This window comes from Taeniopygia guttata, chromosome 1, assembly GCF_048771995.1.
Source record: "Taeniopygia guttata chromosome 1, bTaeGut7.mat, whole genome shotgun sequence".
NCBI lineage: Eukaryota > Metazoa > Chordata > Aves > Passeriformes > Estrildidae > Taeniopygia > Taeniopygia guttata.
Window position 1 is genome coordinate 23,316,363 of NC_133024.1, and position 18,984 is coordinate 23,335,346.

The 18,984-nt window shown below is 44.3% G+C and overlaps 1 protein-coding gene across 4 annotated transcripts in view; it reads right to left on the reverse strand.

Annotated features, from left to right (window-relative positions):
- LSAMP (limbic system associated membrane protein) overlaps positions 1 to 18,984 on the reverse strand; it is a 1,013,191-nt gene that overhangs the window by 157,616 nt on the left and 836,591 nt on the right. For all 4 annotated transcript variants that reach the window (XM_030285948.4, XM_041719600.2, XM_004177104.6 and 1 more), the window contains one exon: positions 10,573 to 10,805. In XM_030285948.4, coding sequence (XP_030141808.1) covers positions 10,573 to 10,805 — 233 coding nt within the window. The remainder of the gene's footprint in view (positions 1 to 10,572; positions 10,806 to 18,984) is intronic.

Below are 18,984 nucleotides of genomic sequence, written 5' to 3' on the forward strand. Positions count from 1 at the left end.
ATCTTCTGGTGCCATATCTCTGTTCTCCTTGCTGGGAATTTTCTCAAAGCACCACACAGTGGTATCAACCTCTATTATGACCAAGCCAGCCATGGCCAGATGCCCCAGGCCCACCACATCACCTGCACCCTACGCAGAGCTGAGTATCCACATGCCCAGACAGTGTGAAAACAAACTCACTGGTCCTGCAGCCTGAGTGTCTCACAAACTGAGGGCACCTAAAGGTGAGATGCCACTATGTTCAAATTTTTGCACCATGACAGTCCTTTCTCCACACATTCAAAGGGAATGTCTCCTTACCTTATTAAAGGCAAAATTTTCTCATACTGCTGATAGAAAAGACACAGAAAGGAATAAAGGAGATAATAAATAGGCTGCCAGAGGCCAAATGTATGCACCCCAAAATTAATTAATCATTCCAATTAAATTATTTGCCCTAAATTAAAACTTATCACCAAAATCCAATTCCTGTTTCATTAAAGAGGACTTCCCTAGTAATCTTTTTTTTTCTTCCACATATTTTTTTAAAGGTAACCTTCCTGGAATGGGGAAAAAATGCAGTTGTAGTCTACTTTTCTGTTTGAGGAGCACCATAAGTTTTATTTTGGAAGAAAAGTTCCTTATTCTTATGTGTCCACATAATAAAGACATTCCTAGAAGATTTTATGAAAGACTGTTGACACACAAGATCATGCAATCAAATAGACAATGTAAGGGAAATCTGATACATGAATATGGAGGGAAATTTAAAAGCAGCATCACTGAAGCCTCAAGTAGCCTCTGGCTTTTGATATCAGAACTGAGAAAGCTCACAACCCTCATCTGGGGATTTCCAAAGGCCCTTTCAGGAAAAGGGGGGCAGACAAATCATGGCACTCCCAATGCATTTTTGAGAAACAATGGGATTTTTCAGACTTTCACACAGCACTATGACTTCTCAAGCAGGGCTTGGCTCCTGCTACCAGAGTGCTGTCCACTGATAGCCTGAGCCTGGGAGAGACCCAGGACTGCCAGCAAGAGTGGCCATGTGCTTGTGCACCCTTGGACTGCCAACACCAACCTCTGTTCCCTTCCCAGGAACAATCTTTTTATTTCCTATCTTCTGGTGGAGATGAACAGTTTTTAACCTAATATTTGTGGTTTTTTAAAAAAGGACATTTTCAAAAGCTGTGGCTGGGTTTTGAGAAAGTGCTCTCTGTCTGAATAATCTGTAAATGGCAGCCACATGTCTAAGTATCTGTTTCCTTTTTGTCTATTTTGCTGTATGCACATTTGGCAAGTTATTTTTCCCCTCTAACTATCACATCTTGGGCTTTGTTAAATGAAACTGCTATTCTGTTATTTTCTTGGTGTTTTCTTATTCCAAAACAGCCAAGTACTGACATTTTAGCAGCTATACAGGAAATGTGATATTAAGGAATTATTTTCTCAGAGTATTTTTTCACTTTCTGGTGAGTAACGAGCTGGTAGTGGGGTAGCAATTTCAATGTTTCTTAAGATAAAAACAAGAGCTGGAGCTCTTAAAAAACCATCAAAATCCAAACCCTGAAAACCTATTACCTAATATGATTTATCATTCGTTGTTTTTGTGGAAAGCAGCAAGAGGCTTATCCTGCAAGGCACAGCCTGAATGCACGCTGAAAGGACAGAGCACAGATCCATTCAGGAGTGATGAGGGCCAGGCCTGGATAGAGATAAATGGTAGGAGAACACGGTTACCATGGGTCAGCAGGGGTCAAGCTGCACCATACAGACACAAGGATGTGCTACTAGGTACAGCACAGAGACCATGCACGCTTGCTTTTCCCCACTCTCATTTTAGAAACACCATCTCCTTATTCCCTTTTCCAAACTGACGATTTCCTATTCCATAATTAATTCATATTAAAGTATAAAATTGAAAGCTTTTAAGGTAGGGAAGAAATGTGCTTCTTTCTGTAAGACTTGATGTTGGTTTTGAACTGCTGGCTCAATTTAAGTTTATTTTACAATTTGTTTCTAGCCAATTCCAATTTCAAATGAAATCTTGGCTCCAATGGAGCAAAATTCCCTTTAATTTCAGTGGAATCTAGATTTTGATCCAGGTTCTCATCCACTATCAAATAGCTATGATGACTGTAGACTGTAACACAGCAGCCAAAACCAAAGAATGTGTGCTGGTGGACCGCAGGAATCTGGAATTTCATCCCATGTGGAGTTTCGAGCATGGCAGATTTTCAGCATTGACTCAACTGGAACTGATGAAGTAAGAAAAACAGGCAAAAGGAACACACTGTTCCACGAATGTTGGAATTGCAAGGCCTGGTTACCACAGCTGTGTGCCCTAAGTCCTGCTGCCTCCTACCTTCAGACCTCTTCACTGGTTTTAGTCAAGGGGGCACCTGTAGACAGTAAAGCTACATAAAAGTTTGATCTGAGTCAGAGAAATACGATTCACCTTAGCTGTCACCCACATTACAAGTAAAGAGACAATCTGACTCTAAAGTTTCTAATGGAGACTAGCTGTATATCTTTTCTCATTATTTTGAGTTAGAAATCTAAAGCTTCAGATCAGATCTTTTTGAGAATTTTTTTTTAAAAAACAGATTTTTGCTAGTTTTCAAGCTACTAAGCAGTTACAGGCCTGCCATGTAAAATGAATAAGCTATTTATTCTGGATTATACCAATAGTTCTTTTCTGCAAAGAAATCTCAAGAGGATGTGGCAAAAAAAAAAAAATATTATTCACTCACTACTAACAAAACACTGGCCATCAGGCAGGGAACAGACAAGTGGAATCTATGACTTAGGACATCCAAGGGGACATACCTTGTTGTGGGCCAATTAAGTCAAATTTCAAGGCTTACAATAAGTCAAGGCAATTGTTGTGCTACCACAGCCTCTTTTTAAAGCAGTGGGAGCAGGAACACACTTGGCTTTAAATGGATTGATATGTGCACTCTCACAGCTATTGGTTATTTGTGCTCTTTCCAGGGTTAGCAGACCTGGTGGTAGGACTACGTTCTTGCTGTGTTAGGAGCTGAGAAAAAAATATTGTCCCTACTCCCCTGTCTTACAGTCCAAGCTAGGACTTGGGACTGCAGACTGAGCCCATCAGACTGAGCAATAACATGACAAAAGCTTTCAAAGCACTGTGTGAATCTAGAATCAGCTGATCAGACAAAATCACACAATATCAACTGATACCACTCTGAAGAGTCCATTCAACTAAGCTGATTTATATCACTAAGGACTTGGATTGTCATATCAAGATCCTTCCTCCCAGCCACAGGAAAGTATTCTATGTATTTTGTGCTATACTTCTTTCTCCAAAATGAGTAAGCATTTTTTGAAGCATTCCGTTTTTGTCTCCAGCCTGCACCTGCAAAGCCAGCACCAAAATAGTTCCAGAAAAAAACTCCTGATTTATGCACTAAGAAGTGCTAAGCTCCAACCAATATAACAGAGCCAAAGCCTAAGCTGCATCATATCGTTAAAGCCGTGCCTGGAGATAAGAAAACAGAAGTTAAGAGGCGTCAGGGCATCATGGGGATGCAATAAAAATACTAGATGGGGAGTGAAAGGAAATCCTTTGGTAACTTATGAAACACCAGGTGCCTTTTCCTGCACTTTATGAGTTTGCCAAAACAAAGCAGCACAGAAAATGTAGAAAAACTGCCACCAATACTATTGTGTGCCTAACATTCTCGAATTAGTCTTCTGGTAGAAATGTATGGCCCGTGGTAATAGCAAAAGTGGTGCAGCAAGATATATTCCTTGCTCTCTCAGCTTATTTTCCCCACCAAACTACTGTCACTTCCTTCCAAGTGTACTGGACTTCTCTCCTCCAGTTCCTGTAATAACCTGAATTTATCTCCTCCCTTCAATCTTTGTTTTCTCCTCCTCCACCATTCCAAGTAAAATGATCTTTCTTCTTTCCTCCCAGAAAATTCATATTCCCATGTTATCTCGTTATTCTTTGCAACAGCATGCCAAACACACTGTCATTTTCCCATTGGCGCTATGTCCCGAAAAAGACAAAGTGGTCTGTGCTTGCTCCTACCTCCTGCATGCTCCCTGGAATGAAAAACGCTCCAGTGTTAGTGCTCAGAAAGATCCCTCCGATTTCTGGGCTCTGCGCCCACAAAGCAGGCAAGCCAACATTTCTCAGAAAACAGCAACTGACTCCAACATCCTTGCTGTCTAGCTAGCAAAGGAAAAATAGCTTCAGCTCTCTTCAAACTGCTCTGCTTCTAGCACTGGCCAAAGAGGTGGGAAGGCCAGGAATGCCAGAAGAAGGTGGGCTTCCAGCACAGATCTTCTGAGCTCAATACCAGCCCTGCTCCAGTCTCTCAAGCAACCCACCACAAGCAATGACAGCCACTAGTGCCGTATTCTGGCAGGAATAAACACCAGTGAGGATTGACAGAAAGAGGTGTGGTGTTGCAGTGCGCTCGGGCTATGCTTTTCCCCATTTCCAGGGACCCCTGTGACTCTGATCAGATAAGAGTGTCCCCCTCCTTCCTGCTGTTGACGGGGCTGGCAGAGAGCCAGAGAAGTCCTCCCTGTCCAGAGCCTAGATAAGCCCATGACCCTTCCTGTCCACCATCCTTCCCCCCTCTTTCCCCCCGGATCTCATGGAATAAAGAAGCTGGACAACCATATCGGGGTGAGAGCCTCTTTTGAATCTTTGCCCATCTCCTGATATTCCTCCCCTCAAGGCCTCGTGTCTCTGGGCTAGCCTAATAATTTAGGGGCTGAGAGAGCTAGGAGCATCAGTGTGGAAAGGCTAAAAGGATGTATGGCTCCAAAAGTACTTCTCAGACTGGGCTCTTCCCTGCAGCCAGGGGAGAGACAATGACATTTCCACTGGTCAATCTGTCTGATGAATTTTGGATGGCTACTTAAGGATGAACTGGACTGGCCTGAGAAAAGTCTTGTCTCCTCACTTATCAGAAAGAGAGTCCAAGACAACCCACAGCAATAGTAACATATACATTTGGTCAAAGAACCTCATTCTGTATCAGGTGCCAAGCTAGTGACTGCCAGAAATTACCTCCACTTGATACCTGACATCAGGCTCCTAGAAAACATACCTTTGTGCCTTGCATCAGTTCTGCTTAGAAATCTTTCTCATAATCCCAAAGTCCAAAGCATTACCTTTCCCTATTGATGTCCTCAGAAAGGAGGGCAAGGGCCGAGCATATCACAGAACCACAGAGTTGCTTAGGTTTGAAAAGCCCTCTAAGATTATTGAGCTAAGCCAGCACTGCAAAGCCCACCACTAAACCATGTGCCTAAGTGCCACATCTACACATCTTTTGAACTCCTCCAGGGATGGCAGACAATGCCCTCCCATATCAGCCCTAGACCCAGCTCTAACCAAGGGCCTTGCTGGCACAGCAGTTTGTGCTGGGGAAGCCAGACTGGCCTCAGCTGCCTGTCTGGGTAAAGAATCTCTCTGTACTGTACCAGTCACCAAAGTCTAATTTCAGGAGAGTGGACTGAGAGGGTGCACAGCTAATCCACTCACAGACTTAATAATAAACTCTCTATGGTTAAATCCCAACAACAACAACTGTATCTTTATATCATGTTGAAACAATGACCAGTGAGTCTGAATCTTTGCAAGCAAGGAGCACCACAAAGGCAATTCATAATGGAGAAAGGGTACATTCTGTACTTCTTTTCACACACTGATACCTATCAGTTAGAAAGAAAACTGTAGGATTTGGCCTCAGCTACTACGCACTTGACTTTGGGTTTGTGATTAGGGCTGGCCAGTAAACAAGCACTCCTCTTTGTGAACATTTGCTGCTGACATTTCCAAATTTATTTTAGTTTTGCCAAACTGACAAAGCCCTTAGTATTTTTTTTTTTTCATGACATGAACACTAAACCAAGGGAGAGCCCACAATCTTTACAATCAATAACTGGGGATCACAAGAAACGTTATTAAGTCTGCAGGAATCCCAAGCTGTGAGTGAAAATGTGAATGTGGAGCTCTTCATAACTCAGCTGAGTATGGTTAGGTTTTATATGGGCTGTGGTAATGCTATACCTCTTTGTCTCCATAATTTTGACCAGAAAAAAGCACCTCAGACCTGTAAAACCTTCCTGATTAAATTTTAATCAAATTCAAAAACAATGGAATGTTTTTGTTTCACTGAAAAGTTACAACTACTGCCATTCACAATGATGCCTATACAGACAGCAACAATTTGCTTCCTCCTAGTCGAGTCACTCCTCCAGATTGACTTGTATGGGCCTAAGTCTTTATTGCAGAATTTTTTAAACCCCATGCATGCCAAGATCTCTGTGCCCTTGTGCCTGTCATCCTGATGAGATAAATAAGAACCATAGGAATTTCTCCACTGTTATCTAATGCCTGAGAAAGGCTTGAGGATAGAGTGCTAAAAGAGCAAGAACCCAAGGTAATGCTGGGAAAGGAGCAGCCACTGTGTCCCTGTTACGACCCAATTCTCCTGGAACAAGTCACTCAGCTACTGGAACAAATGATTAAACATCCCATTTATAAGCACCGAGAGAATAATAATGGAGTAAAGGGAAAAAAAAGCAATGTACTTTTGGCAAACACATATCATGCCATCCAGGCCTCATTTCCCCTTTTTTGTAGGATAGCTGGCATAACAGATAATGCAGAAGCAATATGTGTGATTATGTGATATATCTTGACTTCAGAAGACCTGACAGTCTTCAACAAGCTAAGAGAATACGGTGGATGTTAAATCTCCATCAGGATGCTTCAAAGAGCTGCAATCAACAGATCCCTCTCCACCAAGGACGGAGGGTTTAGTGGGCTGCTGCCATAGTCTGCTTTTGTGTCCTGATCTCTTCAATACTTTAATTAACACCTTCATGATGGAACAGAAACAAGGCACCTGACTTTTGTCAATGACACTACACTGGGGGCAGTTGTAAGTGTTTTGGAGCCCAGGATCGTAAGTAAACTGAAGTGGTCTCCATGGAGAGACCAACCAGATGGCATCCAACAGCAGTGAGCACAAAGCAGTATTCTCAGGGAGGGGGGGAAAACCAATTAATGTTCAAATACAAAAGTGAAGAATGAGCTGCAGACCAGTAAGAGAAGATCAGAAAGGCAGAAAGACAAATTAGTGAAAGCAGTGAGGCACTCATATAAAAAAGGCAAATCTCATTTCATTCTGGGGTTAGGTAAGTGAAGTGTGATATGCAAAACAGGGCTGGTACTTGTATCTGCATGACTGAATCCTGATCTGGAACTCTTGTTTTGGTTTTGGACAGTACATTTAAAGAAAACATATAGACAAATCAAACAGTAGTGAAATATATATGCCGCAGGTGTTGAAAAAATATGACCTCTGGAAAGCAGTGAGCCTATTAAGTTGCACTAGAGATCTCTGAGACACAGAAATTGAGGGGTTTCAGGCAGATAAAAGATAGTTTTGAGAAAGAGGAGAAATAACCACTGTGTGTCCTGGAAGGCCCAGAAATAATTGGCAGCAAAATCAATTTGGATCATATGTTAATAAAAGCTTTCCAAATGCAAGGAGAGTGAAATAATGGACATGCACCAGCTATGCAGGTGCATCTTCAAAAAATACATGTATGGGGTAGCCACTGTAGAGCTGATCTTGTCTCACTGCAAGGGGAAGTACCAGACTATCTCTTGCAGGTCCTTTCAAGTGTTTACTCTTTTGATCAGATGCCAAAAGAAATAACTGGAGTAATAAACAGAAAACTTTACAACTGGCCACTATACCCAAATGAAGCAGCTCAAAATGCTTTGAGTGAGGTGGTGGTTCAGGGCAGTCTCTTGTTGCATTCACCCCAGTGGAGAGAGCACCTGGTAGCAACTGAGCTGGACAGAGACAGATTAAGGATTTGTCTTTGGCAGTGGGACACAGAAATATCTGTGACAACACTGAGTGAGAGGAATAGGAAGCCTGGACATGGCCCTAAACCAGCCATTGTCTCCAGGGCAGGAGCAGCTGACATTGCAGTATCTTTCACTGGCAAATCCAGGCATCTACCATGTGCACAAAGCTAGCAACGAGTCACTGATCCTGGTTTGCTTTTATTTCCCTGAACTTGTTCAAAGGAGATCACTGACCATCATTCCAGAAATTCTCCTCCCAGATTACCAGGCAGACCAGTTGACCACTCTATCATTTAATGTTTCAGGAGCTGTATTTTCTTTTATTTATTTATTTTAACATTTGGGATACCCAGAGCTTCAAAGAGCCTATGTTTTGAAAAGTATGAACACACACACACACACAAAAAAAAAAAAAAAAAAAAAAAAAAAAAAAAAAGAGAGAGAAGTAAATAAACTACATAAAATAAATAAAACTAAATAGTTTAGCATGACTCAATATCCAAACTCCTTTAATTTGTACCAGTAGCAGGCTATTTTTCAGGCAGACAACCTGCAAATCTTGGAAAAATCAATATAAAAAAATATAAAAATCTATCTTAGCAATCAATATAAGACAATAATACTCAGAGACTATAGGGATTATTTTCTAACATACATTATTTTGTACTGAATTAGTTTTACTAGTGAAGATTATTTTAAAACATGTTTAAAATGAGACAAACTCTTCCTAATTGGAAAGGATTTTGCATTTATATTTTCCTTCACTTTTTTTTTCCAGATTAAATTTAGTTTAAAAAAATTAAAGCTATGAGTTTTACCTAATTACAGGATTATATAGTAAGCACAATATTACAATGGGTCTTTTATTAAATCTGTGGCAGGTGTTAGAACAAAGATTACCCACAGATACCTTATTTACAGGCATTAGAGTTTAGGAGTGTCAAAACCTAAATTTCCTCATTCTCAGAAAGGTGGCAGTAGTTCAGAGCCAGATACCCATGTATTTAAGTGAAAGCAAAGCTAGAGAACTCAATTTTGCTGCTTAGGCCCATATCTAATAGGCACAAATAAAATTAATAATACATATGCACAGCTCTAGAATTCATTTATCCCTATATTTTTCTTGACAGGTAAATGGAAATTGTGTGCTGTGAGATTTCACCAGCAATAAACCACCTACAGAGGGCTGGCTCAGCTCTGCTGTAGCAAGCAGCAAGGCAGGGTACACCTCCAGGGCTGGGGAATGCATTTTGTGCAGCAAGCACTCAGCCAAGCCAGGAGAGCTGCTCTGTGTGTGGGTGTGGGCCACTTTTTGTGCTGCTGGGGGAGGATTCTGGGCAAGAAAACCAACCAGGAGCCTTCTGGCTCACTACACCTGTGTGTAAAGCATCACCTCTAACCACACATCCAGACTTCCTCACCTTGCAGATAAACACTTAGGATGCTACTTAGCCCCCCAGTTTGCCAAGTAGTGCCAGCAAGAGGAAAAGTCCCTTCCTGCATGCACTCATAATCAGAGTGATTCAAAAACTTGCTATGGGAAATGAAATCTGCAGCCTGATGGGTTATTAGACAAATCAGGAGAAACAACAAATTCCTGTCTGAAAGATAATATAGAAGTTGAACATATCTGTAATATGTATCAAACACATTCATACATATCCATCACCTAAGCTGCTCTATAAATATTTTAGATAAATCGGCAGATAGACAAAATGGCATGAAGATTTAAATCAAAACTAAACAAAACTGGGTAAACTCACTTGTTTGGTGTTCTGGTCTGGACAGGATAGAACAAGAGTAAACTCACTAATGACCTCTACCAAGATCTGGTGAACTCTTTAATTGTTTACTCTCTGTCATGCCATAAGTGCAGGCAGACAGATAACACAATAGTGGTTTGCCGAGTTTCCTGTTCCTTATAACACACACAGGAGAAGGGTAGCTAAAAAAGGAAAGGGCAACATAAGGTACGTGGCAGGTCCCTCAGGTGCCAGGTTTCACACATGCCTAGTGATGATGCACCCTGCAAACCAAGGACCCAGCATGGAAAAACTCACAGGAAAATTAATTCCTTAGCCTGGCAAAGAGTTGACTATGGAAGGCCAAAAAACACAGCACAGTAGCTTGTTGACACAAGAAAAAAGAAAAGAAACCTGCAGAAGGAGGAGGCAAAGAAACCAGAGGGCTTTCTGGGCAGAGATAAGGCACAATGTTCTGAAAAGTGTCATTATAAACAAATGCTTTCCCATCAGTGCCAAACATCCAGAGCCAGGAGCCAGGTTTGCATTATATTAGAATATGGCTTGGTGTCACTGGTGTCCCCTGCTCTGTCACCACTTTTAAAAGGACAAAATGACAGCAGAGTAAAACTATGCTACGCCACAGTGGAAGGGAAGAGTCCAGCTAGCTCCTGTGTAAACATAAGGGACACATAGGCTACCGACTCTCAAGTTTCTCTTAGAAAAATACAGCTCCTTCCACTCACTATGTGGAGTTGTGTTTGCACTGTATATCCCCTCATAATGGTTCGTCCTTCCATATCCCCTCTTTGTATCCGTTTGGTTCATCGCAGCTTCCCCATCAGTACCTGTATGTCCATCAAACCCCAAAATCCCTGACTCATCCCCCTGTCTCCTCCCAGGTGAGGTGCCCATCACTTCAGCATCACCGTGTCTTTTGCACTTTGCTCTCTGATCAGGCATGTTGCTTACCTTGCACGATCAAGTAAACCTGGGAAGTCTTGGGATGATGCTGTGTCTGCACTGAACATGTATAGGACCCCTCATCATAGACATCCACTTTCTGGATCCTCAGGCTGTATTCAAGGGGGTTTCTCTTCTCCAGCTCTACTCGAGGGTCCAGGGACCACTTGTCCTCTCCAGCAAAAATGATGCCGGAACGATTTAACCAGGCCACCTTAGAGCTTCTGTCTTCTACATAACACCTGCAGAGGATGAGACAGGTAAAGGGGAGATTAACAACCCTCTCCATCATCTCCCTTTTGTTCCTTCTCTTTACTACTTTGCTGAGAAATTTCCCACCACACTCCTGCCTTGCCAGTGAACCACAGAATCTTCTCATCATTATTGTCCCATGGACAAGTACTTAACAATTTAACTCTGTTGAAGAGTTTCAGGAATCTTTGTTTCATAAACCCATGGGATTTGGGGCAGACATGTCTCTTGTTCTCTTTTCCTTTTGCCTGTGGCCTCCCAAAAATTAATTTGGAAGGCCACAAAAGATCTTGATTACCAAATCCCTTCCAACACTGCCAGTGAGAAAGGTTGGAAGTAGCTCTTCCCATGCTTCTCCTTCACCTTCAAAAAGTTGAGAATACAATAGATAAACTCACAGACCCCTTCCAGCCTTCAAAAAGTTGAGTATACAATAGAAAAACTTCCAAAGTTGAGTATACAATAGATAAACTTCCAGACCCTTTCCAGCCTGGAGAGCAAAGGTTCAGGTCTCCAGCTTTGTCAGCTCAGGGCACAGCTCCTCCATCCCTCAATTTCAGTGGCACAGCGGGAGGAAACTAGTGTATCTCCTATCTACATCCTTCTGACAAAAAAAATTTTGTGGAGTTATTTCATTGTTCAAACATCACCCTCCTAACACATACACACACACTCTTGCTGATGCACATCTGCTTGTTTTGCAGGCAAGTGCAGATTTCAGGCTGAAAATGAGAGGCTGTGGGAGTGTCACTGTCATCCCTGTGACACACACAGCATGTCCTGTGAACATCTCAGATGGACAGGAGAAGAGGAATGACAGCTAAGGTTGGCAAGCAGAGGAGCAGCAGGAGGACCAGAAACTGCCAGGGTCCTGACTGCCAGCCTTCCCAAGTCAGAGGACAAACTAACCACGTTGCAACTGTAACTTGACAAGTATTTTGATTCTTGATGGAGAGCAGAGTAGGTGCTGTGAAGACAAATGCATTTTTGGCAAAGGCATCTGCTCTTTACCACTTCCCACCACCAGAACGAGATTTGCACAGAAAAGACGAGGAGCTGCTGCTGAGGAGACACATCCTGCTCTCTCTCAGCTGTATCTCATTCAGGAGGACCAGGGCTGAAGAAGACAGGCAGGCCTAACTCCTCTTTCACCCTGGCAGCTGCACCCCCAGGGCTGGGCTCAGACAGGCTGAGAGCAGGTTTGCCCCGCTGCCTCTCACATCACATTAGCTCTGCAGATAAACAGAGAAGCTCAGTTTCCAGAGCTGTTGCTCCTTGACGTCTCAGAGCTCTGCTCACAGTGTCCTAGCATCCAAATAACTCAGCACCTCTTGCCACTGCTATTACAGAATCACAGAATAGGTAAAATTGGAAGGGACCACAGTGAGGTTGTATGGTCAAACCAACCTGCTTGAGCAGGGTCTTCCTAGATCACATTGCACAGGATTGTGTCTTATTCACCACTATTCATGCATATGTTATATTTGAAGGAAAAAAAGAGAGAGGATAAAGATTATTGCTTCAAGATAAGACAAGTATTTGACAGTAGGCTTTCATACAGCCTTTTAGCATGGGTCAGACATTTTCCAAGTTCCTCTATGTGAATGCATTTCATTCAAGGCTGCTGCAGCTGCTTTCCCTTGTGTTGTGACCCCACCATAATGGCTGGCACCTCACACCCACACCCTTTTGACAAGCACATGGGTGTTGTCCAAATTGTTCTGGGGTTACTTGTGGGCAGGAGGAAAGCCAAGCTGCGTGGGCATCCATGGGAGCCATGCCATGCTGCTGGCCAAGCTGTAAGCAGCTCTGTCTGATCTGACAAACATTTGCTTTAGAGAGCAGTCCACAGATCCTGTCCTTTACTGATGATATCCAGCCAAGGAAGGGTAGTGAGAATTTGGCCCTCAGGCCAGAGCCCACCCTCCTGGCCAGGCAGGCACTTGTCCCCGAGGTGAACTCTCAGGTTTGATCTGAGTTGTTTTCAAAAAGCTACTCTTTGTCAAAAAAACAGGATGCAGGGGAACCCATAAGCAGTCACTTACAGGTAGAAACCAGCACCACTACGATGGGGCATTGCTCCAGTTCCATTGGCCATCCCAGGCAGTAATCACCAGTCATGGAAGGTGAAAGCCAAGACCCAGGGAGTGCAGTGTGCTCCAAGGCTGGGAGCAGTGGCCCTGTAGGAACACCCAGACTGCCTTCGGAGCTGGCTGTCTTAGGGTCAAGAGCCCTCTTGCAAATGCAAGAGTTGTAACAGCACCAAGAATTAGGAGTCAGGTATTTTGGTAGTGAAAAGCTAAGCAGATTAACAGTGGAAGCTGAAGTCAGTGGGAGCTGAAGTTTCTCAGTCATTTCTGAAAATCCCCCTTCAGTGCTGCTGGACTCCAGAAGACCCATAGCACCACATCAGGCTGCTTTCCCATCCCCACTAGGCTACAGTGAGCACTCAGCAGCTCTGCCCTCCCCTAATCATTATAACTCTCTGGGGTAGCCAATATGCCCTTTTGTGGTGTCTTGTCATTAACAGTTCAGTGGTGTGGTCTGAACAAAGCCTTGTCCTTTTGCTCCTGTGGGTAGGCTTCAACCAGAGACCCTCCCTCCTCTCTCTGGAAGAGAAAATGTGTCATAACCTATTTTACAGGATCCAGGTGAGCCCTAGGACAGTGGTCAATAGCTACAGGCAGGCAACCTTGCAACTGCCCCTGAAAAAAGTTAGCAGGTGCTACCAAAATAAGGAAAGGAAAGAGGACAACGAAAATAGGAAAATGGGAGGAGTAAGTGAAATGGATTTGAGCCCTCTGTTCACCATACCTGTTCCTCTCAAGCTGTCAGGGAAAATCAATGTACAAATGTGGAAATTCCAAGTCCTGGCATGCTCTGAACATGTACTCACGTGGATGACGCATCTCAGTATGTCTGTCTGCACACACACACACCCTTTTAGTCTGCCAGAGATGCCACCCAGCTGAATGGATCACGCTTTAATAAGAATTTATGGTGATGATTTTCACAGTGTAATAAGTGCTAATTCAATACTAATAGAATATTAAATGGCATGTTAACTGACATTTTAACTGCAAAGCAATAGGAGCATGGCATCAGCCAGATATCAATGGGCTCTTATTGCTCACTAATAATCAATAATCAAGTTCACAGAGACAGTTGAACGCTTTTCATTGGACTTATTGGAAGCATTACCATCAGCCTCAGTGAAAGCTAATAAATGATTTGTGATCCATGCATATGGTTGCAGGTTTGATTTCTTGACATCTCTGATGTGGTAAATGAGAAGATCAGTGAATGGTGATGGGCATGCCTTGCATGATCACGGTAAGAACCTGTGAACTGTTGATCTTGCACCACTTCAAACCACAGACACAGAAGGACAAAAGATCTTGCTGCCATGCCCCATTAGTCCTCCTTGTAAACAAACACAGCCAAGTTTGGCACCTGAAGTTTTTGAGCAACAGTTGGATGTGGAGAAAGAAACCCAGGTCATCCTTGCACTCCTCCCCCAGTCTCATTCTCCCCACATGTAAATGCAGACAATGGAGCTGAGCTGTGCTATAGGAGAGAGGGGATGGGGTGATGCTTTTCTGCAGGAGAATGATTTTGAACCTTCAGCAGGAACCATTGCCTTGGATGGGATAGAGGGCTGCCCACCATCATTCCTGGTCCCTGGATTTCGTGACGGGCTGGGACATCTGGCAGCATGCAGGCAGGGGAAGGGAAGGAGCAAGTCCTGCTGCTTGTCCTCCCTCCTCCATCACCTGCCAGTCTAACACGCAGCGCTGGGCCAAAGCAGCGCTCCTAAAAACCCGCCTTTGTAAGCTATAAGGAACACTCCATCTGGAGAGAGAAGTATTTTTCCCCCCCCTTCTTCAAAGTATTGGGCTTGTTCCTACTGGTGGGGGAGACAGCGAGTGATGAAAAGGAGAGTGAGGCTTAGGCATCCACATCTCCTATCCCTGTGAGGCAAGCCTGGAGATTTCACCGCCCGTCCTGCCTCACTCCAGCCTCGGTGCTTTGATTCCCAGTGACTCCCGCTGCTCCTCCGGTGGAGGCATTGATTTCCCAGCATGTTGCTGTAATGCTCATTGCAGTTTATGTTGTGCCTGTCACTCCAGCAGCTCTGGGCCCTAAGCTTTCCGCCCTCTCTCCCCTGGAAAGGCCCAGCACGGCTTCCCCGGGCTGCCGGCAGCCGCTGCCAGGCTGGGCCCGCGCGGGCTGAGCAGGAGGATGCACCAGAGCTGGGATCTCAGCGATGGGCTTCCCCTTCTGCCCCAGAGAAAGCAGAACAGCACCTACGGCCTAGGCTGGGAGATGGAGCAGGGGTATTTCATCCCTTTGGGAAGGGATGGATGATATTTAGAGCCTAGAGTGACGAAAAGGCAAGAAGGAAGCCCTTCAGGGCCTGGTGAAGCTGCTATTTAAATGATTGCTTTAACATGGAGATTTTACAGCATTATCAATGATGTATTGGGTTGCATTGAAGCTGGGATAATTATTTGGGTTTTTTTAATTATTGTTGTTGTAATTCTAATTGTATTTTTAATTTTTTTTTTTTTTGTAGCAGACACAAACCTGCAATTCTCTGCCAGAACCTCACTAGTGAGAGGAAGCAAGCAGCTAGGACTAATGAAATATGCTGTGCTGCTTTGCCAGCAAGCCAGAGCTCTTACCTCATTTTGGGGAAAAATAAATAAATAGTGAATTTGTGGACTGCATTTTCTGCCCTCTTTCTCCAAAGCATGTTGTGGCGACAGCTCTGTGCCACAATTCCCACACTCCTCTTCAATCATCTTTTCTCCATTAACCCTTACATCATCTCATCTGCAAGACAATCTCTGTGCATCAGGCCAAAACTCAGCAGCCTGCTGCACACACAATTAAGCACCCAAACCCCACCCCACTGCTCTCACTGAGGCAAGTGCTGCCCTTCTGCCAGAGGATGCCACAACCCGCCCTGCATCAGATCTCCTGCCTTCGCCTCAGCTCTGTGATGAGCCCGCTCTAATCTTCTCACTTCACACACACTCTTACAAGATCCAGATAACAACTTCCCCCACTGCCCTCTACCCACAGCAGCAAAATGGCAAGAGGGAAAAGAGAGAGGGATCAAACAGGGCTCATTCGGCACAAAACAACGTCAGCTCCCGGCTGCCAGCTCCAAACATGCAAGACAAATTCTCTGTTGTGTTGCAAAGTATGATCCTGGAAAGCTAACGTGGTGGTTAAACACAGCCCTGCTCCCAGCTTGGGGAGGAAAGTTCAAGAGCAAATCATGCTCATGCTGTTTCATCTTGTCTCCTCAAGCTCTTCAGTCCTTCCCTGCCTGGCAAACAAGGACTCGGACACAGCCATGGTCAGCCAGGGCGGCAGCAAGAGTCCGGCCTCTCTGCTATGCCCTGGCAGGCACGGGCAGCAAGGGCTAAGGACAGACCAAGCCATGCCAGCCCTGACCTCCCAGGCAGGGCTCTCAGGGAAGAGTCCAGCCAGGCTCCACCCTGCAGTGCTGGATCCTGCCAACATCTCAGGAGCAATGCAGCACTCCCACTGCAGTCCCCACTAGAGCAGTACAGTGGCGGAGCACAGAGGAGCACAGAGTCTGGAGGAGCAATGTGGGAGCTGTTGGCCCTGGGTGGTTCCTACTGCTCTGGATCAGGCTCCCCTCAGCAGGAGAAGCTACAGAAAATGCCCACAGCTGAACGTATCTCCACCTCTGCGAAGGTAAGGCCCCTTAAGTGGATGGCACTATCATGGGAGATCATATCAACCAAGCAGCTGAAACCTCCTTTCAGTCAAGCACCAAAAGCCTCATTTTGCTGAATTTGAATGCACATGGACATCAGTTGTTGCTCAAAATTCTCCTCCCTACTGCTACTGCTCCTCTTTTTCCCCAGCCTGGTACAGCTGCTGCTCCTCTGCTTATGTGCCATGATACACAGCAGGGTCACTGTTTGAGAGTGAAAGCTGTGCCACAGCAGGATGGATTTCCAAAATGTGGCATAAATAGCTCCTGAGTAACCACTGCCAGCATGATAACACAGGCCCTCGGAGGGATTTAGAAAACTACTGCTTAAACTCAGTCCTGTGCTGGAAAACTGGCAGGAGGGGGAAACTGCTGCATCTGTTCAGCCCATGCTTTCTCTCAGCTGTATTATGCTGTGACCTTGATCGTCACACCTGTCTGCAGCTCCCTGGGTATTTCAGCACTCAGGTGACAATTTTTGGCCATCCACCTATTGGGAAGGTACATGGCTGATAGGATGCCTGCACTTCTGTTCATCCTCTTTAGTAAATTGCCACTTTAGGAGTGTGAGGCTAGGATGGACTTACCAGGTCATGAAGCCCCAACCTCTGCCAGCACAGCCAGTTGTACTTTATCATCTTTTTCAGAGATGTACCTCATTCCTACTTTAGCCTACTTTATTGTTTGATAGGGCAATATCTCCTCCTGCTTTGCAGGTCATACTGCTTGAAGTCTTTCTGTTCTGCTGATTAAAACCTTTTTTTTTTTTCCTAACTCTAAGTCTAGATTTCTTCATACCTGGCTTATAGCCATTTCCTCTCATGCCAATACCATCATTTAGCTTAAAGAGCTCTTCTCTTTCCCAGGTGCTTATCTTTCACTGTGTTCAGAGATAGCAATCATATTCCATCTCAGCCTTCATTTTCCTGGATTCAACAAGCCAAACTCTCCTGGTTTCTTCTTGTATGATAGACCCTCCATTGCCCTAAACATCTCAGTAGCCACTCTCAGCACCTGCTCCAGCCTGAATTCCTCTTTTGTGACCAGCATTTGTACCCAGTTTTCTAGAAGAGGAGTCCCCAGTGCCTTGTACAGAAACATTTCTGTCTCACTGTCTCTGCCATCAACTCTTTCTAACTCTTTCTAATGAAAGAAAAAAATTGCAACCAGAAAATATGAGCATCAGTGCAGAACTGCTCATGTGCTGAAAACATCCTTGTCTCTCAGTCCATGTGGTATGCATGGAAAATGAAACCCAAGGGAATTTACAAAAAATACACTGACCTAAAAAGACAGCTAGCTGCCCTGGCTCGCAGACACACAGCTGGTCTCACATGGGTTTTCTTTCTGTTAAAATGACTGTTTAAGAGTAGAGGTTCCTGTTTGTGTAGGGAAAAAACACAAACTCACAACACAAATCAAGCCCAAAATACAGCGATTTTTATGCCAGTACTCTCAAAGGGTGGATGTAACTATATCAGAATAAGAGAACTTATACTGGCATGATTTATTGCTCTTCCCATCTGTCGGGGATTGGTATACCTGCATAAACAACTTCAGTCCACATCCACTCCAGCAGAGGAACCTTCTTAAAAATATCAATATGAGCTTCTGTGAGCTGCTATGAGCTTAACTCCATCCCAGCCATATCCCAGCACAGTTTAAAATTTCAAAATACAGAAGAACCTCAGAGCGAGACCTACCACCACAGTACCATCTTTTCTTATAACCCACCATGCCCAGGAAATGCCCTCCATTTCTTTACAGCATAGTCAGGAAATCCTTGGACAGGTCTTTTCCCATTCCAAGGCATGTTTCTAGGATGACTGACTGCAGTCCCAGGCCTCCTGCCAGAGGAGACTTGCTCCCCACGTGTACGCAGGGGGATGAACTGCTCTCCGGCTGACGCTTGCAGAAATGCCAAATGCTCTGACAGCTTGCATCAGGGTCTTGCACTAAAATCAGTCAGGAGGTTCAGGCTGCTGAGGAAACAGACCCCGAGCTCCCTCTTTCCCTTTTGGGTTAGCTGAGGACTTGCCGCTGTTCCTTTTCAGTCCAGCCAGAAACCTGGCTCTGCTCTTGATCCAGAATCATTAGGCAATGCTCATCAGCTATTGATCACTTGGCCTTAGTGAAATATTCACTAGGAATGTATGCCTTGCTCTGCTGTCCATAGCTTCCCTTAGCATCCCAGGGCTCCTGCACTATCAAAACAGGGAGCCAGGGAATAGCAGAGCTGATGCAGAATAGCAATGCCCAATGATTTGCCTTTTTGTTGCTCTGCACTTACACTAAGGATTCTGTGCTTTTGTGATCACTAAGACAGAGGCTGATATTTAAAAAGTATCTGGGGTCACTTAGGAGTAGAAGTTCATCAAAAGACAATGATAATTAGCCCCTTATGTGAACTGGGT